This window comes from Panthera uncia (genome assembly GCF_023721935.1).
Source record: "Panthera uncia isolate 11264 chromosome A1 unlocalized genomic scaffold, Puncia_PCG_1.0 HiC_scaffold_17, whole genome shotgun sequence".
Classification (NCBI taxonomy): Eukaryota; Metazoa; Chordata; class Mammalia; order Carnivora; family Felidae; genus Panthera; species Panthera uncia.
In genome coordinates, this window is record NW_026057577.1 from 20730132 (window position 1) to 20757832 (window position 27701).

At 42.5% G+C, this 27701-nt stretch overlaps 1 protein-coding gene across 1 annotated transcript in view; it reads right to left on the reverse strand.

Moving 5' to 3' along the window:
• Window positions 1-8845: 8845 nt before the first annotated feature.
• Window positions 8846-27701, reverse strand: part of ALDH7A1 (aldehyde dehydrogenase 7 family member A1) — a 40494-nt gene continuing 21638 nt past the window's right edge. The window contains exons 10-18 of the mRNA XM_049648441.1: window positions 23601-23642; window positions 22492-22586; window positions 20547-20631; window positions 19024-19130; window positions 16047-16163; window positions 15194-15291; window positions 14675-14748; window positions 11369-11444; window positions 8846-10479 (exon numbers count right to left, since the gene is read on the reverse strand). Coding sequence (XP_049504398.1) covers window positions 10425-10479; window positions 11369-11444; window positions 14675-14748; window positions 15194-15291; window positions 16047-16163; window positions 19024-19130; window positions 20547-20631; window positions 22492-22586; window positions 23601-23642 — 749 coding nt within the window. The 3' untranslated portion in view covers window positions 8846-10424. The remainder of the gene's footprint in view (window positions 10480-11368; window positions 11445-14674; window positions 14749-15193; window positions 15292-16046; window positions 16164-19023; window positions 19131-20546; window positions 20632-22491; window positions 22587-23600; window positions 23643-27701) is intronic.

Genomic DNA, 27701 nt, shown 5'->3' on the forward strand with positions numbered 1-27701 from the left:
AAGCTCACCTTCCTAGCTCACGGTTGCATGTCCTCAGGTGGCAGCACACTCAGTCCCCTCGGGGGATTTTCACAGCTGAAAACCAAACAAGGGACGAGATCACCAGCTCAAACCAGGTCAAATGTGGACACACTCAGTTCTGTGGCTATTTGGCTCCCAGCAATCCAAGATCAGACGAGTTCAAGCCATGTTTCTTGGGCCCCTGTCAAAAGTCCCCTGCTAGGCCTTCCTCAAAGGGACTGGGCACCATCAGAGGCCACTCTGGAGATGCTACGATTCCATGGCCCAGCCTAAGGTGTTTCTCTCCATCCACCTGAGACACACTCATCTTCTTCTCCATCTCTCCAGACAGGTAGCTACTCTGAAGCCCAGGACTTGTCAAATAGGGGCCTACTCCCCTGGACCGTATCTGCGAAAGGAATGACCTTTTAATCAGGGTGACCCCTATGGGTCAACAACCGTGACCTCGTCTTAACCTGTCCCTGGAACGGCCCAGGCTCACACCACTTCCACCCAGAACGCGGTGAGCTCTATCCCGCCTATCGATACCATCGGTCTGTTAGACTTTGCACAGAAAATTTTCTTATGTGAAATTGCATTTGTATCTTACGGGAGTGTTGGGAAGAGAAGCATGGAAGGAGGATCAGGCCCAATTTACGGACGAAGATAGTGGGTCTTAGAAGAGATATGGCTTTCCCAGCGTCACATGGCCCAGAGCTGGCAATCGAATCGAACCCTTGTGACAACCCCCAGTGCGAAGGATTAAGAATCCACTGAGCCAGAGAGTAGAAAACGGAGCAGAGAGGCCTCACTGGTGGAAGCTTACGTCCTGGTTCCTGGGTTCTCATTCCCCCCTTTTGTACCAGCACCACCTTTCCCCAGGATTTGCTCCTTCCTTTTAGCCCGTTGTTTCCACAGGGCTTCCCACCTACCTCTGCCAACCCTGCCTCCCCCGTCCCATCTGCCCAAATTTCTCTGTTCCACCTCCTCCCACTCTTCCCTAACCAACTTTGAAAGTTCCCTAATTAGCTGCTTTGGGAGCTCACTACCTCTCTTTTTTTGCTAAGGGATGAAGGCAGAATCCAAATACATTCTTAACTGGCAGATTACCCACATAAAGAAGCAACACGACATGTGACGGAGAATATCCCAGACAATTCCAGAGGAGAATGTTTGTTAACAAATACAGCTTTGGAAGCTGTTAATTTTCCGATAACTCTTCTATCATCTCTCAACATAATGCAACACCCAAGTTTTGACTGGGTACGTGGCTCCCAAGAAGCAAATTTTGGGGGTGCCTGGCTGGCTCAGTCGACAGAGCATGCAACTTTTAATTTTGCAGTCATGAGTTCCAGTCCAACGCTGGGGGTAGAGATTGCTTTAAAAAAAGAAGAAAGTGGGGCACCCGGGTGGCTCAGTGGGTTAAGTGTCTGAGTCTTGGCTTCAGCTCAGGTCGTGATCTCATGGTTCGTGAGTTCAAGCCCTACACTGGGCTCTGCGCTGGCAGTGCAGAATTTGCTTGGGATTCTCTCACTCTCAAAATAAACAAACATTAAAGAAAAAAGAATTAAGGTTTGTTTCTCAAACTCTCATGGGTTGTGTATGCTGTGTGATTAAGTTCTGCCTCTGTAATGTGAGTGGAGGTAACATGTGTCGCTTCTGGGTCACACCCTCCAGTGGAAGAGTGCCTTCCCCTGATTACCTATGAGCTGAAATGTGTGATGGCACTGAGCCATCTCTCACTATGTGGAACAACACAGAAGCCTAAGGCCTGGACACCATGGGTCACTGATCCATCCTGGACTATTTACACCTGAACTGTTAAAGGAGAGAAACAATTTTGTTTTGCCTTTATTCTTTGTAGCATCTGTTCAAGCAGCTAACGTAATATCCTAAGTAACGCCAGCTTCCTGACTTCAGTCTAGAAACTGCTTCACTCTTGGTAGAAAAACTGTCCTTAGCCAAGAAGGGCTCTTTGAGATATGCCTAACTCATGAGACCCGAAAGAATAAAGCCACTGAGCCCTTGGGCTGGAAAGAAATGTGTGAAGCTGGGTAAGGTCTGAGCTGTGGCCAAGCATGGCTAATTAAAGTCCACCACCTCTGCTGTAAGAAATGTTAATTCGATTTTTGTAAAAGCTAAATCCCAAACAGAAAGGGCACCTAGGCCAGTCATGGGCCATCAGGCACCAGTTTTTGTTTTTTTTTTTTAACTTTTATTTCAATGTTTGTTTTGAGAGAGAGCGAGCAGGTGAACACAGGCGGGGGAGGGGCAGAAACAGGAGAGAGAAAATCCCAAGCAGGCTCTGCACTGTCAGCACAGAATGCAACGGGCAGCTCGATCCCACACACCAGGAGATCATGACCTGAGCTGAAATCAAGAGTCAGACGGTTGACAGACTGAGCCGCCCAGGTGCGCCACACCTCCCACCCCTATTAGGCACCAGCTTTGTGACTGCGGATGTGGGCCAGCCCATTCACTTCACACACAAGAGCTAGGGCCAGAGAGGTCAGATGATTTCTCACACGGCCTTCAGCCCACTAGAAGCCGAGCTGTGCCTAAGAAACAGGTGTTCCACATCCCAGATTAGTGTCTCCCTGTACACCCAGCTGAAGCCCCAGGCATCTGTGCTCCGTGACTGGCAGGCAGGCAGGCAACGTGAGGGGCACTCAAACACCATTGGGAATCTGACCTAAAACTGTGCAGCTCCTCTTTAGTGCCTCTCTTCCTCAACTGTGCAATCTTAAAGCCATTAGATGGGTAAGAAGGACGTCCCCATGCAGAACAAAGTGTGGGTGGAGATCAGAGGTTGACGTGGGGGAGGAAGACGGCCATGTTGGAGGTGAGCCCAGCACCCTGAGAACCAGAGTGAGGTGAGCAGGGTGTTCTCGGGAGGATGGGAGATTGGTTAAACCAACGAGAACAAGCCGCAAAGGTCCTGGGAGGCAGGTTTCTGACTATGAGAGACAAGAGAAGCAAATCCTGGAAGGCAAAAACTAGAAAAGGCACTGTGATGTTGAACTGGACGTGAAGTTCTGATGTGGCCTCATGGTAGTCCATAAATGCAGTAAGGTTATATAAGTACAGATGTACTTGTTTGTGCATGTTATTTCCCAGCTCTGTCCACTCTGAACTCCCAGGAGCACGGACATCTTCACGTTGACGCGCCTTGGCTTCTAAACAAGATTCTTGACTAAGAGGCATCAGAGCTCCTCAGAGAAAATGGCTGATTCCTGGGCCGGTACAGGTATGTCCAAGAAGGACCTGAGACGTGTTTCCCCAAAAAGGAAGGAAGGGCTCAAAGAGTGAGAACACATCAAAAGTAGCCAGTTTCACAGGAATCCTGCTGGCCAAAATCAGGTATCAAAATTTATTGTGAACATGTAACTTATTGGGTAAAATAGGGAAACCTAAGTACAAATATAAATAAGTAAACAAATGAAAAATTTGAGGGAAAACAGGCCACATAGGTAGTTTCAAAGTTTCTCCCCACAAAAGATGTTCATTTACAAAGAGGGCAAAAAATGCTTTACATGGAGAAAGCTGGCTGACACCACCCTAAGAGGGAGATAGACATAAACGTCCTCAGTAATAGACAAATTACAACCAGGCACCACCTGAGAAGATGCTGCGAGAGAAACACAGCATCACCCGTGACTGTACTTAAGACACAAAATCTGAATCTACTCAAGAGGAAACACCAAGTTGAGGGGCATTCTAGCAAGTCAGTGGCCTGCAATTTCAGAAGTGCCAAGGTCATGAGAGTCAAGAAAAAACTGAAGACAAAATGTCCTTTGGGATAAAGGACATTACTGCTACAAGGGGCAAAAGTTGGATGGGAGCTGAGAATAAGATGTAATGTATCCGTAACTCCCTGATTTTGATCACTTATTACAGATATGTAGGAAAATGTCCTTGTTTGTGGGAAATATGCATGCAAGTATTTGGGGGGGATGGGAGACGAGGTCAACAACATACTCTCAAATACTTAATGGGAAACAAGTTCTTTACACTATATTTGCCATTTTTAAGTTTGTGATTATACCAAAATAAAAAATATAGAACTGTATAGAAGAAAAAATGAATGGAGAGCAATTAAAAGAGAGGTAGGCAGGAAGAGTCCTGCAAAAACTTGCTAATTTTAGAGGTACCTGGGTGGCTTAGTCAGTTGAGCATCTGATTCTTGGTTTTGGCTCATGTCATGATCTCAAGGTTCTTGAGTTTGAGCCCACATCACAGCTGTCAGCAGAGCCTGCTTGGGATTCTCTCTCTCCCTCTCTCTAGCCCTCCCCTGCTCACTCACTCTCTGTCTCTCAAAATAAATAAACTTAAAAAAATTATTTAAAAAAACACTCCCTAATTTTAGGTGATTTGTCACCAGAGTACTAACTAGGGAGCCAGACTGCTTTGGTTCACATTTCAGCCCCATTGCTTATCAGCTGGTTCACTTGGGGAAAATTTACTTAACTTCTCTGTACCTCAGTTTCCTCATTAATAAACTGAGGATTATCATAGTACCTACTTCACACCTTGTTAGGAGAATTAAGTGGGTTTACTTTTGTTAAGTGCTTTGGAAAGTGCCTGGAACATAGGAAGTACCATAAAAGTATAAGTAAAACAAATACAATATCCCCCGGGGTTGCTCAAACTGGGGGAAACTCACACATACACCAGGGAGGGGAGTGGATGGAAAATAAAACAACTTAATAACATTTCTTAATTTAAAACATAAGACACTAATCTGCAATTACAGTCAAACACTGTTTTTTTTTTTGCTGACATTCTGGGGCTTAGGTTTTACCCCAAGTGAGTAATCAACTGAACCTCAGGTGATCTGTACAGTTAGCAGACCAGAGGTAGGAAAAGGGGGTTACCAAGGGTGCTGGAATGTAAAACAGCCCAGAAAAGTGGAGCATGGTGCTTACCACATCTGTGTGCTGAGCAGAACACCTTTTCCATGGTGACCTAGACACCACAGGCAACACAACTCATGTCCCTGCCCAAATGAGGCGCTTGTTCTGACCAACACTGCCACCTACAGCTCAACACCATAAAGACAACTCAATAGTATCCCAAACTTTAGAATTGCTGGGCTTTTGATAAAGACCTTCAACAGCCCAGAGCAAACGTAGAACAGTTAAAGGATCTGAGTTTCCATTTACAAACGTAATCCACCTCCTTAGAAAGCAACGGCCTAGGGGCACCTGTGTGGCTCAGTCAGTAAGCATCCAACTTCCGCTCCGGTCATGTCATGATCTCACAGTTCGTCACTTCAAGCCTCACGTCAGGGCTGTGCTGACAGCTCAGAGCCTGGAGCCTGCTTCAGATTTTGTGTCTCCCTCTCTCTCTGTCCCTCCCCCACTTGTGCTCTGTCTCTGTCAAAAATAAACAAACATTAAAAAAAAATTAAAAAAAAAAAAAAAGACAACGGGCAGGTAAAATACTTCACAAATGATCCAGCTAGGCCCACTGCCTGCGGCTTCAAGATTTTAATTTTCATTGGGGTGCCTGGGTGGCTCAGTCGGTTAAGCATCCGACTCCCGGTTTCAGCTCAGGTCATGATCTCACAGCTTGTGGGTTCGAGCCCCGCACTGGGCTCCATGCTGGTCGTGTATACACAACCACATATATACACCAATCAATGAATCCGTTTATACTACCTACAAACAGATCTTGGTAACCAGAAGAATGCACTGTATTACACAAGTCATCAGTGGGGAAAGGGAAATTCATTTCATCAAATTTGGAGTTGGGAAAATCAATTCAGATCAAATCATAACATATACCCAAAGGTCAAATGGACTAAAAATCAACAGGTCAATACCACAAAACACTTATGGGCCTTTCCAATACAAAAATAAAATGAAACAATCTGTATTTTACATCCAGAACCCTACACCAAATCTTCCATTCCAACTAGGAACAAAGCCCTTTCCTCTAGAAGACTTTGCAAAAACTACCTCCAAATCACCATACTCGGGAAGTTTCTGCAGGATGTGCCCCACCAAAACTACTGTATAACCAATGCCATCAGAAAGAATGCATAGGAGCCAGGAAACAAGAGTCTCTATATCAAAGAGCGGCAAAGGGATACCCACAGATGTCACTTGCAAGCTAGCCCAGGGCGGCCAGTCTAATTGAAGCAGAGGACAAAGAGCACAGGGAGAGATGATTCCAGGAAAAATGAAAAACAGCTACATGAGTAACTGGCAAATATTAATAGGCATGTGACACAACTCAGGCATTTAGAAATCATTAGTAATAGTCCATTTTTATGAAATATCCAGAATAGACAAATCATCCGTAGAGACGGGAAGCAGACAGGTGGTCGCCAGGGACTGGGGCAGAGGGGAGAAAGGGGAATGACTGCTCAACGGATATAGGGTTTCCTCAGGGGTGATAAAAATGTTCTGGAACCAGACAGTGGTGATGGTTGCACCGATGAGTTAATGTACAAAATGCCACTGAGCCGCACACATTAAAATGGTTAAAATGAAGTTTATGTTGGATTTTACTACACTAAGACAGAAAAAACATAGAGCCAATTAAGCAATAAGGACAATTATTAACTCCAGGAAAAACAAAAGATAAGTACGCACGACTTTAAGACAGGATTTATTGCCTTTTGCAGTCACAATTACATCATGACTACAGACTTAACCAAATGCTGTGTAATCAACAGAAACGAGGAATGGGGGGAATGAGAAGAGCTGATAAGAAGTTAATCCTAGGGGGCCTGGATGGCTCAGTTAGTAGAGCAGGCAACTCCTGATCTTGGGGTTGTGGGTTCGAGCCTCATGTTGGGTGTAGAGATGACTTAATAAAATCGTAAAAAATAAAAAAGTTATTCCTCACCTATTACACTGAGAACTCTGCAGACAACATCTCAAATGATTTACTGAAAAACAGCAGGAGGATCTTATTACTTAGGAAATGATGTGGTCAGCAACCCTAGAAAATGTACAGGAGGTCATTCTGGTAAATTGGGGGGCATTTCAGGAAGTAAGAGGAACAGCCTGTGTTTCAAGCATTCTAGGTTCATTAAATTTTGAACTGTGTACAAGTATTCTTTAAAAAAAAAAAAAAAAGCTTTTAAAAAAAGAAAAAGCAGAGGAAAAATTTATAACCTAACTTTCTCCCATCCAAGTACTAACCAGGCCCGACCCTGCTTAGCTTCTGAGATCAGACGAGATCGAGTGCATTCAGGGTGGTATGGCTGTAGACTATAACCTAACTTTCTACACTTAAATTGTTAAAACTATAAGAGATCAACAGATGTGGGGCACCTGGCTGGCTCAGGTGGCACAGCATGTGACTCTTGATCTCCGAGTTGTTAAGTTCAAGCCCCACGTTGTTTGTAGAGAGTACTGAAAAATAAAATCTTTAAAAAAGAAACCAAGTGGGTGCCTGGATGAGTCAGTCAGTTAAATGTCTGACTCTTGATTCTGGCTCAGGTCATGATCTCACCGTTTTGAGTTCGAGCACCACATTGGGCTCCGCACTGAGCGTGGAGCCCACTTGGGATTTTCACTCTCTCTCTCCCCCCGTCTCCAAGTAAATAAATAAAGATTTTTTTTTTTTTAATCAATAATTTGATTGCATGAAAAGTCCAAAACTTCAGTGCATCAGAATGTGTGAACATTTTCTGGAACTGAAAACTAAATGTCCTGGTACTTAATCTCATCATATATCCTCGTAAAAACCCATTAAGGTCAACAAACAGCAGGGAAAAAAAACAAACATGAGCAGTTACGTTCAAGAGGGGATAAATAGGAAAAGGGGAGAAAGCACAGTCATCACTGCAAATGTCTACACCTAGCACGCAGATATAATAACGTTACAGTGAAGGCAACAGGAGACAGATTTGTGAGTGTTAGGGAAGGGCAGAAGGGCAAGGAGGCACACCCCTCAGCCCCTTCAGCATTCCCAGGGACAACAAATGCCACCAAGAATGATCTGTGGTTACACAATAGGGAAGAGAGGAGTGAAAAAATTGCACCACATTGCCTTTGAGAAAACTGCCCCATCACCACCGCGTGTGGTCTTCATCACGAGTGCACCCCTCCCCAAAGGGAAGCCAGAACAATCGAGCATCCCGACGCCTGCCAGTGGAAACACAAGAGTCAGGATCGTAGGATCAGCCGTCGGGATGCTCTCTCCCCGGCCTGGAGAAGTACAGCAACACGCCAAGAAACAGGGTTCACGGCAGAGTGGGAGCTGGCACGCTAACCCCACCTCCTGTGTCCACACACAGGCGGGTGGGGAACCGGCAGTGCCACTACAGTAGCAGATGCAAGCAGTCATGAGGGGCTCCGTGGAAACGGTGATCACGAAACGCTGCAGGATTGCTAGCACCTGAAAAAATATGACCGTAACAACACACACGGATGGACACCTCCACTTGCTTGCGCCTGGGTGGCTCACTCGGTTAAACATCCGACTCTGGATTTCAGCTCAGGGCATGATCTCACAGTCTGTGGGGTCAAGCCCCACATCGGGCTCTGGGCTCCTAGTGCGGAGCCTGCTTGGGATTCTCTCTCCCTCTCTGCCCCTCCTCCTGCTTGCTCTCTCAAACATTAAAAAAAAAAAAAGAAACACTAATAACCAACTTTTATTTCTTAGGTCAGTAAAAAAGAACAAAGGGGGCCAATTTAAGTGCAAATTTTTTTTTAATAAGCATTGTGACAAAAACATTTCCTTGTAACTGCTAGAAACATTATGTAGAAAAATTATGAATTGGTTTCAAAAAAAGCTTTCAGAATTCATTTTACTCGGCTTCTACACCTAAGACGAGGGCCGCCAGTCACCCCAGCATGCTAGGAAATCGGCCACCATGTCATGGCTTTAACAGATACACAGGAGGATGGAGAGCCTCCTGAAATTCCTAACAGAAATTATAAACGTAAAAAACGTTAAGTGAAAACACTGATACAGCTTGTAATTTAGAACATTTGTTTAAAAATAATATGCTGGAAAAACCCAAGATATAAGAAAATATTTCAATCAAAAAATCACCTTGCAGAATTTTACAAAATAATAATGGCCCGTCAGTATATGATTCCTAAAAGTTTACCTCCCTACCTGCATGAGCCTTTGTTACTATTTCTTTTGTAATTTTAGGCACTATTGATTTTCCACTGAAGAACACGAACTGTCCACCTCTTTGATATACCCCTGACTTCTTCCGGCCAACAAGCTCTCAAGAGGTACACATCATCAGCATTTTGCTTAATACTCAAGGTTGACAACAGCGTGCATTGGTGAACACCAGTCACAGCTATGCCATCGGACATATTACGAATACCTTTCCCACCCTGATAAATTTATAACTGTCTGGTTTTCTCATTTGCTTATTACTTCTCTGGGTCATAACCCATTCTTTGCCAGTTGTCCAAATCTGTCCATACATCCTGATGCATCAAATTATCTACAAATGTTATCTTCTTGGAAGGCTTCCGCCCAGGTCCAAACTGGCAAGAGAGTACAGACTGCCAAGACGACAGGAGACCTTCAAGAGCCAACACGGACTCAACAGGAAACCTTGGGATGACCCACTCCAAAGACTCAGCTTCCTGAGAGGAGGAGGCAGATTCTCAGCCACAAACGAGTGAACGTTCTTCAGGTCACTACTACCACAGGCTGCCACACACACTGTAGTCATTCTCCCGGAACAAATCCAAGGGCAAGTGCACAAACATAATAGCTAAAGTCAACGGTCTAATGTTGCGTTAGAAACCCAGCACACTTTCATTAGACACAGGCACAGCCCTTGGCGGGTACAGGTTCTACGGCAGGAGCAAAACCTAGGTCCACCATGCACAGCTCTTTTGTGGGGACACAAGTGGACATGAGCAAGGCAAGCGGTAATGGCGATGAATAACACTTAGTCGTTTCACACAAAGCAAGGCATTCCCCACGGATATTGCGCTGTGCTCCTCGACATGCACGAACATCAACACACTCCCTTCAAACACCACTCTTCCCCGCACATGCTCGAGGGTAAGGTGAATCAATACTTACTACAGAAATCTTTACTCACACTCAGCCTACCAAGAAGACTTCCTTTTTCTTCTCCATTCTGTGTTTTTCCAAATTCCTACTATAGCATCTACTAGTTTCTTCTAAATTATAATATAAAATTTTTTTTAAAGCATGAACTACTAGCAACATAAAAATTCACCCAATCTGTCACTAAATATGGCTCATGTTGTGACATCTGTATTTTTATTTGTTTAAAGATAAGTCTCTTGACTTAGTTGGGGCCTCAGGGCTAAGAGATTAGGCAAGCATATTCAAAATAATGCATTTATTTATTCAGGGCAAATCTTAATTTTTCTTTGTCTTCAGAAGAAAGAGTTGCGAGAATGCCTGTGAGCTGTGATGTGATGCGATGTGATGTGAGCTGTGATGATTTACTGTCACCTTTACTGAAACTTGATTCCTTGAGCTAGAGGAAGGTCCTTACTGTAGTTGATGGTGCTAGAGGGGAAAAAAATATTAACAAATTACAAAAAGAGTAGTACACACATAATATAGACTATTTTATGCCATTAAGAAAATTTAGCCTATCTGTATATATTACAAGGTGAGATGTCCAAGATACAAGTTGGTGAAGAAAAACAAAATTAGGACAAAGTTAGTATAGATCCAGTGTTGGGGGAAAAAAAAAAGAGGGAGAGAAACACATTTGGGAAAACACCTATCAAACATGTTATTCATAGTCTTCAGGGCACAAGAATATGGGGAATATAATTTTCTTCGTTTATCTCTCAATAACTTGTACTGAACTAGAAGGAAAAACATAGATATTCTCATTCCAACAGAAATAAAATACGATGCAATATTTTAGAAAATAAATATCTTGCCTAGTAATTATATACCTAGATTTTCTCCTGAGAGGAACAATATCCCTATTAAATGGGTCCCGGGGCTCCTGGTGGCTCAGTCAGTCAGGCGTCCAACCCTTGGTTTCAGCTCAGGTCATGATCTCATGGCTTGTGGGTTCAAGCCCCGTGTCGGACTCTGTGCGGACAGCTCAGAGCCTAGAGCCTGGAGCCTGCTTTGGATTCTGTGTCTCCCTCTCTCTCTCTCTGCCCCTCCCCTATTCATGCTCCGTCTCTCTCTCAAAAATAAACAAACACTAAAAAACTTTTAAAGATAGTTATAGCCTTAGAAAGAAAGAAAGAAAGAAAGAAAGAAAGAAAGAAAGAAAGAAAGAGAAAGAAAGAAAGAACCAAAACTAAGTGAAGCAAACCAAAATTAAGTGAAGCTGTGCACAGAACAGGAAGTAGAAGAGCTTTTAATTTTAAAAGAGCATTCCAATCAACAGCTCGAAGCCCAAACCCATCCTCCCAAAGCCTGGTCTTACCAAGTGGATCTTCTCATGTACTGTTTCCAGGCATCGCTACCAGACTCGCGGCCGCCGCCAGTGTGCTTTTCTCCTCCTAGAGAAACACACAAGAAACTTGTATCTCTTGAGCAGTTTGTCTTTACTGGCTCCTACTCAGCAGCACAGAAAGATACCAAAAGAAGACCAGAGCTACCCAACCAGTGAGTTTACATTTAGCTCAGAGTATCTCCTCTACAAACAAAAAAGAGATCAAATAAACCAAATAAACAGGAAGAAAGAACTAGAAGGGGGGCGGGGGGGAGGAATAAAGAGGAAACAAATTTGCCAAGAAGCAAAAGAAAACCAACCTTACCATGAGACAATGTGTTAAAATCGGAAACCTCTAGATGGTAGAAATAAAATTTTATTTTCTCATTTATGCTTAGCTATACATTATTATCTACAATATACATACTCTGCTTTTATAATATTTTAAATGCTATGGTAATATCCTTAGATTATAAGAAGTTAATGATTCCATACAAGAAAAGGATACTATGTAAAAGTGTGCCATCAAATCACAAGACATTAGGTCTTGATGTTGTGTTTAGTAATAGATACTAAATACTATACAGATACTAAACAGAGGAGAAAATAGTTAACAGAAGAGCTAAGAGAAAAATCTGAGGGGGCACCTGGCTGGCTCAGTCAGAAGAGCATAAGACTCGTGATCTCGGGGTGGTAGGTTCAAGCCCCACACTGGATGTAGAGATTACTTAAAAAAAAAAAAAAAAAAAAAAAAAACTCTGAGGTTATCTCCCATATGGAAAAAAAAAAAACAAACAAACAAACAAAAAGATGAAAAATAGGAGGAAAAAGATAACAAAATTAGACAAGTCTTCAAGAGCTAGTATTCAAGTAATAGTTCTAGTAATTAGCAAGAGAAAAATTGGGGTGCCTGGCTGGCTCAGTCAGTAAAGCTTGCGACCCCTGATCTTGGGGTTGTAAACTCAAGCCTCACGTTAGCTGTAGAGATTACTTAAAAATAAAATCTTTAAAAAAAAAAAAAAAAAAAAAAAGGAAGGGAAAATAATTGTCAAAGAAACATTATCAAAACAAAACTAGTCAAAACTCCCCAGTACTGAAAATGAGCCCCAATATTCTAATGCTCATCACTGGCCCACGGCCAAGAAAATTTTTTACAGTGGTCTCCACCGACATAAAAAGTAGACCCCGAATTTTGTGATATGGGAAAAAAAAGAAAAGAGATCAGAAACCAAAGTGGACTGGGCTTTCCAACCACAATACCAAAAACCATAATGCCCATGGATAACAACGTCACAAATGTGAAGAAACATTACTGCCAACTACACAGGAAACGCACGGCTTGTGATCTTGCTGCATCTGGGAACCTGGCTGCTATACCTTTCCCAACACTATAAAACTTTCCCTAAAAGATACAAGTGTCTCACTGGGCCTCACCTATTTTCATACAACGGGGTTTATGTTAAACACCTGCTTTCCTTCAGGGAGTCTGGAATTTTGGTATAGGGAAAGGTTGGTATTTCGGAAAGGGTGCCTAGATGACCAGCCCCCAGTAAACGCTGTGGGCACTGAATCTCTAATGAGCTTTCCTGGTAGATGACATTTTAGGTATTTTGTCACAATCCACTGCTGGAAGAATTAAGCACATCCTGTGTTGACTCTGAGAGAGAGAGCACTCTTAGAAGCTTGGTTGGTTCCTCTGGTCTCCCCTTAATCTCTCCTGGCATGATAATGTCATGCCACACACACAGAGAAGGAGGGTTAAGAAGGTTCATCTATCCTAACAGAGGGTCAACACATAATGTCTAAAATTGAGGAAGAGTAAGCAGTTAAAACACTACTTTGACGCCTGGCTGGGTCAGCTGGTAGAGTATGTGACTCTGGATCTCAGGTTCAAGAGTTCAAGCCCCAAGATGGGTGGAGAGAGTGCTTAAAATAAATAAATAAAAATTAGGGGCACCTGGATGGCTCAGTTGATTGAGCATCTGACTTCAGCTCGGGTCATGATCTCAAGGTTGTTGAGTTCGAGCCCAATGTCGAACTTGATGCTATCAGTACACAACGCGCTTTGGATCCTCTCTCTCCCTCTCTCTCTACCCCTCCCCCCTCCCGCTCTCTCAATCAAAAAAAAAAATTTGATTAAAAATAAAAACTTTTTTTTTAATTGAAGTAAATTCAAAGGTAAATTTATGTTTGGTTTTTTTCCCTCCAGTAATAATCTCAAAGTAGTTGCCTCTGGTAATGAAGGAGGAAAAGTGGGAGAACAGCTTTTTCCATCTGAAAATTAACTGTGGAGGGGAACCTGGGTGGCTCAGTTGGTTAAGCATCTGATTCTTGATCTCGACTCAGATCATGAGCTCAAGGTTCACGAGATCGAACCCATCTCAGGCTCTGTGCTGACAGCATGGGGCATGCTTGGGATTCTCTTTCTCAAAATAAATAAACGTTAAAACAAACAAAAAACTCAAGACTTAGAAAATACAAGCAGAACCCAGTGAAAAAACCAATTTAGGATTTTATCTAAAATAAAAGATAACATTGGACACTTAGCACACTGCTTACCAATTAAAAACCAGAATTTTTCATGTGAAACTTGCTGGCTTATGCCTAAAGCCAAGGGTTCTTAATGCTGTCGGGGTCATGGACCATTTCCCCCCAAAAGAGATGCCATTTCAAGGGGTCACATATCTTAAGGGCCCTGGCTCTAATGGGATACTGCATTGGAGAAAAAAGTCAGACCCTGGACAAGAACTCTGCACATGACACATAAGCTCTCTCAAGCATGTAAGACCAGGTTCTTACCGAGTTCTATTATTCCAGTTTCTTAGTCAAACTTTTCTAAAAGCTACTACTGCTTTTCTTGTGCTCTCTTGATTGTGTCCCCACCCCAAATTCCCATACTGGAAGACGGAACTTCCAATACTTAGAATGTGGCTGTGTTTGACAAGAGAACCTTTAAGGAGGTAATTAAGGTTAAATGAGGTCATAAGGAAAAAAACCCATGAAGCCATAAAGGTGGGCCCCTAAAACAACAGGACTGGTGTCCTCAGAAAAAAGGAGGAGATAGCAGTGATACATGTGCCTCCACAGAGAAACAGCCACGTAAGGCCCACAAGCCAGGAAAGAGGCTTCAGGAGAAACCAACACTGCCGAAACCTTGACCTTGGTTGGACTCACAGCCTTCAAAACTGTGAGAAAATAAATTTCTGTTGTTTAAGCCACCCAGTCCATGGTATTTTGTTATGGCAACGCCAACATCTAATATACTGCCCCCAACGTGGAAAAGGATTCTTTACATACCAAATGCACCTCCAATTTCTGCCCCACTCGTTGGGATATTGACGTTTACAATGCCACAGTCTGATCCTTTCGGCCTGTGTGTAAAAAGGGAAGCATGGTTGAGAGCAACCCATTAGGAAATTAAGAAACAAAACAAACAACGGCTGTCTGGGGGGGCTCAGTCGGTTAAGTAGCCGACTTCAGCTCAGGTCATGATCTCCCAGTCCATGGGTTCAAGCCCCATATTGGACTCTGTGTTGACAGCCCAGAGCCTGGAGCATGCTTTGAATTCTGTGTCTCCCTCTCTCTCTGCACTTTCTCTGCTCAAGCTCTGTCTCTCTCGCTCTCTCTCAAAAATAAATAAACACTAAAAAATTAAAAAAAAAAAAGAAGAAACCCAACAAACAAAAAATACAAACCTCTAAGACTCTAGATGCTCAAATACTTATTTCAACTAGGATGGCTTCACTTTCTTTTTTATAAGTCCATTCACGAGACAAATTAGACTTACATAAGTTTTCAAAATAGACAAAGTTATACCCAAGCCAGCGGAAGATTCTGCCCAAATCCTTGGTAAAGATGCTACTTGAAAGTCCCTGTTTTACTTCATTATTCCATGCAAACACTTCTTCTTCACTCTAAGAGGACAGACAGTGGAATGACACAGAATCCAGGTCCAAGCTCACAATGGTACATTCATAAGACGTGTAACTTTAGTGCACAAAAGTAAACTAAACATTAACCTACTAATTCCGTTTCTCTGATACACAGCTTTGTGTGTTTTTCCCTTAATTGTGCTCTGAGAAAGAGGAGTACATGCTTCCATTCAAGCTACTATGTAAGAATTAATTTACAGAGCTCCAATTATGCACAACCCACAGATCTAACTGCTTACAGTACACTTAGTTATTTAATCCTCATCCGATGATACAGGTTTTATATTATCCACGGTCTAAAGATTAGGCAAGAGACACTAAATAATTTGCTCAAGAATTTAGTCACACACACACTATAAAACATGAAATTATACCTCTAGTGACATCATGTAAACCAGTGATAAACCATTTAAGTTTTTTAAACATCATCTAACTATAAAAAGACACAATTCTCATTATTTTTTAACTGTTAATTACGGCACATTCCAATCTTGATTCAATCTCTTGGGATTGGAGAGAGTGGACCTGGGAGGGGTGGCGGTCAGTTTTTGTCTAACCTTAGCCGAGAAGGGCATAGGTGCCTCTCTTTTATTCCCCACAGTTTTTTTTGCAGAGTAACTACCTAAAGCCTCCCTATAGGCTAACAGTGAAATTTCAAATACTTTCATTTTCTTTACTCTTCTCATTTGTTTTTTCAACATTAAACTAGAGAAAAAGCAAACAGAATCCATTTTTACCTTGAATTTAAAGACATAAAGGATCGGAGCAAACGTTTCTGTGTGGGCAATGGACGCATCGTGGGCCAGACCTGTCACAATGGTTGGTTCTACGTAATTTCCAGGGCGATCCATAACCTTCAGTAGAGAAGTAAAATCACAAGAATGAAAGCATTTTGTTTTCTGCTACTTTGGGTCATCAGATACAACCTTTGCCATACTTGTGGAGGAAAATTTAAAAAAAAACAGACAAACACCATTTACAGGTGAATTATTTCCCAAAAATAACGTCATCACGAATGAAAACGTTCTCTGCCTCCTATCGCTAAGTTAGTCAGTCAGATAAAAACAGAAAAAAGAAGGATGAGGTTACACTGAAACACCACTGTTACAGGTGGCTTTTTAAAAAACCTATACAATGTAAAAATACATCATCTATACTATCTGTGTTTTAAGACTGTAATGTGAGGGGTCCCTGGGTGGCTCAGGTATTTAAATGTCTGACCCTTGATTTCAGCTCAGATCATGACCTCACAGTTTGTGGGTTCGAGCCCCACACTGGGTTCTATGCTGACAGCATGAAACCTGCTTGGGATTCTCTCTCCCTCTCTCTCTCTCTCAAAATAAATGAATAAACATTAAAAAAAATTACAATAAATAAATAAATAAAGACAGTACTGTGTCCACCATCCCCAAATTCCTATACTGAAGCTTTAACTGGTACAGTGTGACTGAATTTGGAGACAGAACATCTATTTATTCATTTTTGAATGTTTTTTCTGAGAGAGAGAGAGAGAGAGAGAGAGAGAGAAAGCACGTGCGCGCACATGACTGGGGAGGAAGACAAAGAATCCAAAGCAGGCTCCAGGATCTGAGCTGTCAGCACAGAGCCTGACACAGGGCTCATTCCCACAAACTGCAAGATCATGACCTGAGCCAAAGTCCAACGCTTAACTGCCTGAGCCACCCAGGCACCCCTGGAAACAGAATCTCTATGCAAGTAATTAAAGTTCAAATGAGGTCACATGTGAGGGGCCCTAATCAGCCAGAACTGACATCCCTACAAGAGGAAGAGATACCAGAAACACAAAGGAAAAGCCATGTGAGCACACCAATATGGTGGCCATCTGCATGCCAAGAACACAGGCCTCACCAGAAACTCTGCCAGGACCTTGATTTTAGACTCAGCCCCCACAACTGTGTCAATTTCTGTCATTTAAATGACCCAGTCTGCCCTAGCAAACCAATATATACTGTACAAAAATCAAAAGCCCCAAGAGTATACTGTAGACACTCTCCTAACCAACCTCCATGGAACCAAATTACTAGTTCATGTCCAGTTAACTAATGCTTGCATTCGTTCTGTAAAATACTCTTGATGCCCATGGTTGGGTGGTCTAGACTCCACTGTGTTTGTATTATTCTTTGAGCTGTGTGTTTTCCAAGAGTCAACTGTATCAACTCCCAATCCCATGCATGGCAGCAGTATCTATTACTGTAACACCACATTGCATTACATAACTTACGTACATGTTACACAAAGAAAAAAAAGTAACACGAGTAACAAAAAATACACAAATATACAAACACACCTCTATTTAACAAGGCGTGTGTGTGTGTGTGTGTGTGCGCGCTCTGCTGTCAGCAGGGCCCGCTTCTGATCCTCTGTCCCCTCCTCTCTCTACCCCTCCCCAGCTTGCGCTCTCTCTCTCTCTCTCTCTCGCTCGCTCGCTCGCTCGCTCTCTCTCGAAAATAAGCAAACATGTAATGGGGTGCCTTGGTGGTTCAGTCAGTTAAGTGTCTGGCTTCAGCTCAGGTCGTGAACTTATGATTCATGAGTTCAAGCCCTGCATCGGGCTCTCTGCTGTCAGTGTGGAGTCTACTTCAGATCCTCTGTCTTCCTCTCTCTGTCCTTCCTCACTCCCACATGTGACTTACTTGCTCTCTCTCAAAAAATAAACATTAACAAAAAAATTTTATTTTTTATGTTTTTAAATGTTTTATTTATTGAGAGAGAGCAAGTGAGCAAGAGAGACAAAGTGTGAGTGGGGGAGGGGCAGAGAGACAGGGAGACACAGAATCAAAAGGAGGCTCCAAGGCTCCAAGCTGTCAGCACAGAGCCCGACACGGAGCTCAAACCCACAAACCATGAGATCATGACCTGAGCCACCCAGGTGCCTCTAACAAAAAAATTTTTTAATAAACATTTAAAAAAAAACAGAGGTATCAGTTCCCAAATACTAGGATACATATTTTTAACAGAGCTTTGTATTGTGCTATGAAAACCTTCTACCCTGTGTTTGTTGTTCTACACATGTCGCTGCGTGTCCCGACAGACGTTTCAAAGCTCTATGGGAAATGCAAAGTTGAAAGTTCCATGGGAAACGTGAGTTCAGAACTCGGCACCACTACAGTGACCATCATCAGGGCTAAGATTTATGTGATACAAAAATGGGAGTACACCATCAATGGAAAAAAGAAACCCCGGAGTCAACCCAGTGACTAGACCAACACACTGCCCAACCAAACGGTCAACCAGTTATTTTTGTTGCCTTTATACCAAATTGCCTTATAACCGATTGGTTATCCAACAGTAACGTTTGTGGTGGAAACGCTTGCAGCCAAGAGATCTACAGCGAAACTGCTTCATATCCTTTGATTTCCTGACTTAACTGACTTTTAAAAGTAACCACTAAATACAGATTCTGATTGCTCTGAATACAAAGTCTTGTACTGTCCCATGGAAAGGTCTCCCTTCCATACAAATTCCCAGGGACTCAATTCAACAGCCATCACGACTCGGAGTTTCTTGTGTGTCCTTCCAGAAGTGTTCCGTGCATTTTATGTTGTCACTCATTGAAACACCTATTTCCCCCTTATGAAAAGATGGAGAAGGCAAAGTCAGTAGTTGGGGGACCCTCCGCCATCTGCGCAGAGCCCTGCTCATGCTGAAAGGAAAGGAAGCAAACGTGTTACTACTGAGCTGGGCTGTCATTACCTTGCCACCATAGACCACAGTGCCACCTTCTTTCTTTGCTTCTTCCACTGCTCCAAGAAACATGCTCACTGACTGTTTGGTGTGGAGTGGCCCGTAGAGGACATTAGCTGCAGAGAAAAAGGAATGTGTGTCATTTCACCCCAAAAGGCATCATTACTGTTAGAAAACCTTTCCCAATGAACAGCCCCACCCCTTCAGACAGCCTCTCAGTGTAGACAAGGAGTCAGCAAACTCTTCTGGTAAAAGGCTAGACAGGAAATAGTCAACGTTCTGCATGACACAGGCCGTCTCTGCCACAGTAGTCACAGAAGACACTTAAACCAGGGGGTGGGACTGCGTCCTGCTTAAAGTTTCTCTACATAAGCAGGTAGTGAAATCTGCCAATCCCTGGGTTAAAGGAATGGCTATCAATTAATCAGAGCGCCGCACTAAAAATATACGATCCGTTTATTCATGACCATGAGATCATGCTCTAAGAAGTTCACAGGCTCAGGAGCTGGTGTGGAACGGAACAGGGAAAAACAGATGCAGCCCTATATGGCTGCTGGAATCCAAACCATTAAAAGTGGCCAGGGGACAGAGGAAGAAGGGAGATCTAGGGAGGCCTCAGGGGAATCTTAGAGCACCAGTTACGGGAAAAGCGGGCTGAAGAGGACTCCAGCGGAAAGAGTAGCAGAACGGAGCGTGGACACTGGGAGCTCTACAAGAAAGATGGGAAAGCTGGAGCTCAGGGAGCAAGGGAGGAAATGGTACACAGCCAGTCAGGGGGTGGGCAGGGGAGGAGGCAGAGGTCACGTCATGAGAGACTGTGAGCCTGATCCAGAGAGACTTGGAAGGGATCCAGGTTTCAGCGGAAGAGCCATTAGAAGTCACTGGAGTGTATGAAGCAGGAAAATGAATTATTTCATCTAATTACATGTTTTAAAAAACCATTCTGGCTTCTCTGGAAGGCAGAAGTGGAAGCAGGCAGGTCAGGGAGGGGACACTCTTGCAGCCTTCCATGAGAATGGTGGTGGCTTGCACAAGGGTCATAAGAGTGCAGAGAGGGGCGCCTGGGTGGCTCGGTCGGTTGGGCGACTGACTTTGGGTCAGGTCATGATCTCACAATTTGGGGGTTCGAGCCCCACATCTGGCTCTGTGCTGACGGCTTGGAGCCTGGAGCCGGCTTCTGATTCTGTGTCTCCCTCTCTCTGCACCTCCCCTGCTCGCACTCTGTCTCTCTCCAACTCTCAAAAACTAAATAAATGCTAATAAAAGAAAAAAAAAATTTTTTTAAAAAGAGTGCAGAGAGAAGAAGCTCGTCAAAGTCATCCCATCTGAACATCATCTCCGAGACTCACCCACCAGCCTACGTCAAGCACCCAGGATCCTAAGCTAGGAGCAGACTTGATGCCCCACGTGCCCAATAACCTGCTTCATATGCCCTCAGGCCTCAGAAAAGAAAAAACAAAAAGTCTGAGATAGAAACACTGGTAACACCAACTGTCAAAAAGGAATACCTTTGAAATCAACCAGATACTCACAGTCCCAAGGGTTCCCCACACGGATTTGTGCATAGGCCTTTTTAAGTCTATTTACAACTTCATCATGGATGCTCTCATGTAAAAACTAAGCGATAAAAGAAACATTCAAGGGAAGATTCAAATAAACACATAAATTTGTCAACAATGTGCGATTTTTATTAATAGTACTAATTTATAGTTCATACTAGTTCTTAGACACTGTGATCTCTGAAAACAAAAGCAAACAGAAGTATACGTTCTTTAATTATTTAATTCCTACTTTTAATAACTACATTAAGATAATAAATTTCCACTTGGCAGATGTTAAACAGAAATCATAAGCCTTGTCTTTACCAAGTTTCTAAGGACCTGTCTGGCCAAGCTTCACACAGCAATTATGCCTGTTTTTACTCTAAAGCATTCAACATCTTAATTACCAGAGAACCTCAAGTGTATCTGTCCCAGTTGTGGTGAACACATATTGGCAGCTGTTTGGTCTGCCTTGGTGTGGCTGTTGTGTAATAGCATGCTCTCAGCGGATTAGGTCTCCAGAGGGAGGACTCAACCAGGAGGACCGCCTTTGGACTCACACTAGGTAGGATGTGAGCTCCAAGCTATGTTCCCACTGACAGGGGTGAACTGGTCCAGCCATCCATTCTCTGGGTCGGTTTTCATGTAGCAAATGGATTGGCAGTCATGGAGAGGTCCACAGTACTGGAATGGGTTTTTCTACACATCACTGTCCCTATGAAAACCAATCTGGGCAATGACTAATAGCATCCTTTAATGTTTAACACTACATGTAAAGCATGGACTTGTATACTTGCTCCAAGACACAAAGGAAAAGTAAAACTTAGCTGAATATACAAAGGCTTGACTTCCATGTCATTTCACATTTCACATATCATTAAAATTATAATCTTTTGGACGACCTGTTTCCTTCTTAGCATTAGTGTAATAAAGGTCTAAAGTAAATTCAACAAATTGTAAACATTCTATGAATATCGTATCTCAGATGTTTTTGGAGAACAACTATAGAAAAACAAAGGAAAGACAGATCTCCAACTGTTATAAAATAGAGAAAAAGTGAGTATGAAAAGTTACAGAAAAAGTAGGCTTAATTTCCAGACCCATTTTATTCTAATTTGGATTATGTTAACCTTATAAAGAATTGGTTCATATTGAGGCTAAGAGTAAAAACACAAAGCCAGTTTCTCTGTAATTTAAATGTACAAGTGTTTGAAATTTTTAATTACAAGAGGAAAACTCAACAATAATAATTTTTAAAATGTCAAATGTAGCCACACTTTGTACCTAATCAAAACTTGCTTGGTTGTAGTACTGAGTTTTCAGGACCATGAGAGCCATGAAAATCAGGCTGATACCCCACACAAAACCGAAATCCAGCTCAAATATAAGTACAGACATTAAACTTCCCAAACCCCATACGCTGATGCTAAATCACATCTCCCTCTGTGCACTTAATAATAATGTGTCCTATATATGTGTGCACAGACTATACATTCATCCAGAGACAACCCACCTTTGCTTTTCAATAAACCACGTTACATCAAGTCTAGAAATGTAAGACCAGACTTATGGGCCCCAAATTAGTATCTTTATGTTTTACTGAAGTGTTTTTATAACGAAGCCAAGGCTCTATATCCTTTAGCGAATAATTTTCGAACTCTTCAAACTTATAGCTGATTTTATTCTCCAAGTGACATTGGACTTTGTCCATATTGTTTGAGGTCTCCGTCCCCAGTCCAGCTCCACCACTTGTAGCTTGGGCACAATCCCTGGTTGATCAGCCTTGAGCACACAAGAGTGTATCAGGGCCACAGATGTGTTGTGTCTACGGGAACACACTTTTCCAGCAATACTTGTACACCACTTCCTAACAGCGCAATGTGTAACCAAGTGGGTTGTGAAGACAATGTCACGCGCCCAACGCCGACACACTCACCAGGCGCCGCGCAGTGGTACATCTCTGGCCCGCTGTCCCCACGGCTGCGAAGAGAGCCGACGGAACGACCAAGCTGAGGTCTGCATCCTCAAAAGCTTGGAGAAACAAAACACACACCTGTCAGTGTCGCCATGTAGACGGGCTAACCGGTCGACCAGATGATGCCATCAGAAAGCTCAGGAAGAGAGTGTGTCAGCATTACCCCAGTGATGGAAGCATGTTCACACCACGAAGCCTCCATTAAGGCAGAATAACGAGCTCTATGGTCTTTACCTCAGTACAGTTGTCAGAGGAGATTAATAATGGTAGGCACCTGACAGGATTTTTGTGGGGATTAAAGGAAATAAACTCATATGAAACAGCTGAGCACAGTCCCTGCAACTACCCAGGGCTCACTAAATGCTATTTGCAAATGAACACTCTCTAGATAAGAAGTCCAACCCGAACAAACCCATCGCCACATGCTTTTTAAACTTCTGGTGTTCACCACAACAATATAGGCATCTACACATGGTAACAATGGCAATATACAAATTACCAGGTTTTGCCTTCTTATCACAAAGTCCATGCTTCTATTAAATCTCAATCCATCGATGTGCATTATCCACAAAAGGCTGATAACCTATTTTGTGCCCGACAACTGAAAATGAGAATTGGGGAAACTCCAAGCCTATGGGTTAAGTGATAAAATGCTTTAAGGAAGTGATCCTTCCCAATAAAAAAGCACTCAACCAAGATCTTGCTATAGACAAACTAATTTTTTAATATATAAAGGAATCAACAAGTCATGTAAGAGTTACTTACTTTAGAAAAACATGTGGCCAGTTTTCAGAAAGCAGAAGGAAAAACAAGAAATCATGACAAGCTACAAAGGCTCAGACACAGGCTCGAAGCCCCAGGTAACATTTCCCAGCATGAACACCTGTCCTTCCTAGTTATCTCTGCCTTCAAACCTTTGTGTCGTATCTCACAAGTGAAACTCTGAAACCTAAAATTAGGTCTTAGACGCACACAACAGAGGAGGGAAGAAAGTGTCCACCCAAGTTCTGTATGGTCACCATGGCTACCGAAGCTATTCTCAACAGCAAACAAATAAAGGGCGGCCTTACCAATGATGGCATTGTTTCCTCCAAGTTCTAACAAACTTCTCCCTTTAAAAATACACAAACACACGTTAATGCCCATTTCAGTACTTAGCGCACACTGACAGATGGCCTCAAATCACAGCCTATCTCAACTGTGTTTTCTTTTTTTTAAGTTTATTTAATTTGAGAGACAGAGAGAGAGAGAGAGAGAGAGAGAGAGAAGGGGAAGGGCAGAAAGACAGAGAGGGAGAGAGAGCATCCCAAGCAGGCTCCATGATGTCAGCACAGAGCCTGGCGCGGGGCTCAATCTCACGAAACACAAGATCATGACCTGAGCCGAAACCAAGAGTTGGACACTTAACAGACTGAGCCACCCAGGCACCCGAGTTTATTTTCTGATTTAAACTGTAGCATAAGGGGGCACGTGGATGGCTCAGTCGGTTAACGTCTGACGTCAGCTAAGGTCATGGTTTCATGGTTCGTGAGTTTGAGCCCCACATCGGACACTCCACTTTCAGCGAGGAACCGCTATGGATTCCCTCCCTCCCTCTCAGCCCCTCACCCACTTGATCACTCTCTCTCAAAAATAAAAAACATGAAAAAAATTTTTTTAAACTCTATCATAAGGATTGCACTGATGTCAAATTTCTTGATTTTAATAACCTTATCATACATAGTTATATGGCACAGTGTCCTTCTTAAGAAATACACCAACACAATGTCTTCACCTTTCCCCAAAGGTTAAAAAACAACATGCACCCACAGTTTATGTGTGTGCGTGCTGCCAGAGAGAAAGAAAGTGATAAAACAAATGGGGAAACAAGTAAGTAGTGGGTGAATTTTGTTCAAGGGTATACAGGAATTTCTTGTGTTAGTCATGTAACTTTTCTCTAAATGTGAAATTATATCCCCTCCCCAACTCCACAAACATTTAGTGTAAAACGGAGCAGTCATTGTGGAAGACTGTGTAACTTTCCAAGAAATGAATCACAGGATTACCATATGCCTATCAATCCACTTCTGGGTACCTAACCAATTGAAGTGAAAACAGGAACTTGAACAGGTAAGAGGAGACCTATGCTCAGAGCTGCACTGTTCGTAACAGCCACAAGGTGGAGACAAAAATAAAAACAAAAAACAGGAGCTACAAGGTAGCAGCAGCCCAAGTGTCTATCAATAAGTGCCCGAATCAGGGTGCCTTCGTGGCTCGGTCAGTTAAGCATCTAACTTCAGCTCAGGTCATCATCTTATGGTTTGCGAGTTTGAGCCCCACATCAGACTTGTGCCGACGGTTCGGAGCCTGGAGCCTGCTTTGGATTCTGTGTCTCCCTCTCTGTCTGCCCCTCCCCCTGCTCACGCTCTGTCTCTCTCTCCCTCAAAAATAAATAAACATTTAAAACAAATTTTTTTAAATGAATGAATGAATCAACCAAATGTGGTAAATACATACAAGGGAATAACCTTCCGCCCTAAAAAGGAAGAAAATTCTGACACACGTTGCAACCTTTAAGACATGCTATGCCAGTCACAAAAGGACAAATATTGGGTGGTGATTCTACTTATAGGAGGTTCTTAGAAGAGTCAAATCCAGAAAAGAAAGAAAGGAGAATGATGGTTGCCAAGGGCTGGAAGAAGGCAGAAATACGGAGGTGGTTTTTAATGGGGATGATGTTGGGAAAACAAAAAAGGTCTGGAGATGGATGATGGTGATGGTTGCACAACAATGAACATATACTTAATGCCACAGAAGTATACACTTAAAATGGTTAAAATGATACATTTTATATTATATACATAATACAAAATATATATACATATGTTTTTACACACACACAAACACACACATATTTTTTTACAATAAAAAAAGTTAAAAAATTATGTGCTCAGATGGCTCAGTCAGTTATGCATCCGACTCTTGATTTCGGCTCAGGTCATGATCTCACAGTTCATAGCATCAAGCCCCACATCGGGGTCTGCACTGATAGTGTGGAGCCTGCTTAAGATTCTCTCCTCCTCTGTCTCTGCCCCTACCCTGCTCATGCTGGCTCACTCTCTCTCACTCTCACTCTCTCTCAAACTAAAGAAACTTTAAAACAAGTATGTGCTCACTGCAGGAAAAAATGTTTTAATCAGAAAGTATCAAACAGGCAAAAAGTCAAGGCTCGTAAGCATAATGAAATCTCTCCTCATAATTGGGTACAGGGCCTTCAAATCTCTTCAATGTTCATTTCTATTTACTTGAGATTGTACAAACTAATTTGCTCTTACACCTTTTACCTAAGTTAAGAGCTGTTTAAAAAAAATCACTGCACAGTACTTCACCATGATGGCAGACTAAATTTTACTTAGCTACTGCTCTAGTGTTGGATGTATTGGTTAATTTTTTTAATGTTTATTATTTATTTATGAGATGGGGGAGGGGCAGAGAGAGAGAGAGGGACACAGAGAATCTCAAGCAGGCTCTGCGCTGTCTTCGAGGAGCCCGATTTAGGCTCGAACTCACAAACCCTGAGATCATGACCTGAGCTGAAATCAAGAATCAGAGGCTTAGCCGACTAACCACTCGGGCACCCCTGGATTGTGTTTTATATTGCTGAATTTTAAGTCTTTTATTTATTCTAGATACCAATATGTTATCAGATAAAGGATTTGCAAATACCTTCTCCCATTCTGTAGGTTGTTCTGTCCATCTTTTTGATAGTACCCTTTGAAGCACGAAAGTTTTTTGTTTTTTTTTTTAATTTTTTTATTGTTTATTTATTTTTGAGACACAGAGAGACACAGCATGAGTGGCGGAGGGGCAGAGAGAGAGGGAGACACAGAATCAGAGTCCAGACTCTGAGCTGTCAGCATAGAGCCCGACACGGGGCTCAAACTCACAAACCGTGAGATCATGACCTGAGCTGAAGTCGGTCGCTCAACTGACTGAGCCACCCAGGCGCCCCTGAAGCACGAAAGTTTTATTTTTGATGAAGTCTATCTAATGTTGGTTATGTTTTAAGGGTCATATCCTAGAAACCATTGCCTAATGGTTTTTATGGTTTTATGCCAAAGCCATAAAAACCTATTCCTATGTTTTCTTCTAAGAGTTTGATAGTTCTGGCTCTCACATTCAGGTCTTTGATACATTAGGAGTTAATTTTTGTGTACAGGAAGAGGTGGGGTCTTTCATATGTACATACTTGGATATCTAGTTGTCCCAGCACCATTTGTTAAAAAGACTAGTTTTTCCCTCCATTGAAATGTCCTGGCACCCTTATCAAAAATCAGTTAACCGTAACTCGAAGGGTTTATTTCTGGACTGTTATTCCACTCATTTTTATGTCTATCCTGATGCCAGTACATAGTCTTGAATTTTTTATACTGAATTTTTTAGACTAAGTTGCAGTATTAGGACATATGGGTCCCCCTTTGGTATTTTTCAAGACTGTTTGGCTGCTTGGGGTCCTTTGCATTTCATCTGAATTTTAGGATCAGCCTGTCAATTCTGCAAAGAAGCCAGCTGACATTTGGAAAGGGATTGCAATGAATCTGTAGATTACTTGGACAGTATTGATCTTAGGCTACAATAATACTAAGTTTCCCAAACAGTAAAAATGGGATGTCTTTACATTGACTTAGGTGTTCTTTAATTACTTTCAATGATACTCTGTAGTAATTCCTGTGTGAAAGACTCCAACTTCCTTTGTTGTATTTATTATTTTTTAAAGATTTTATTTTTAAGTAATCACGTCCAATGTGGGGCCTGAACCCACAACCCTGAGATCAAGAGTTGCATGCTCTACTAACTGAGACAGCCAGGAGCCCCTGTTGAATTTATTCTTAAGTATTTTATTCTTTTTGACACTAGTGTAAATGTCTTTAGAATTTCATTTTGAGAATGCTTATGGTCAAAGTAAAGGAATGCAAGTGATCTTTGTATTGTATCTTGTATCCTGTAACCTTGCTGACCTTAGTTATTAGCTCTACTGGCTTGTAAACTTGCTGTTTAAAAGCAATGCCTTTGGCAGGCACCTGGGGGCTCAGTTAAGTGTTAGACTGTGGATTTCAGCTCAGGTCTTTTCTCACAGTTGGTGGGATCAAGCTCCGTGTTGGGCTCTGGGCTGACAGCATACAGCCTGCTTG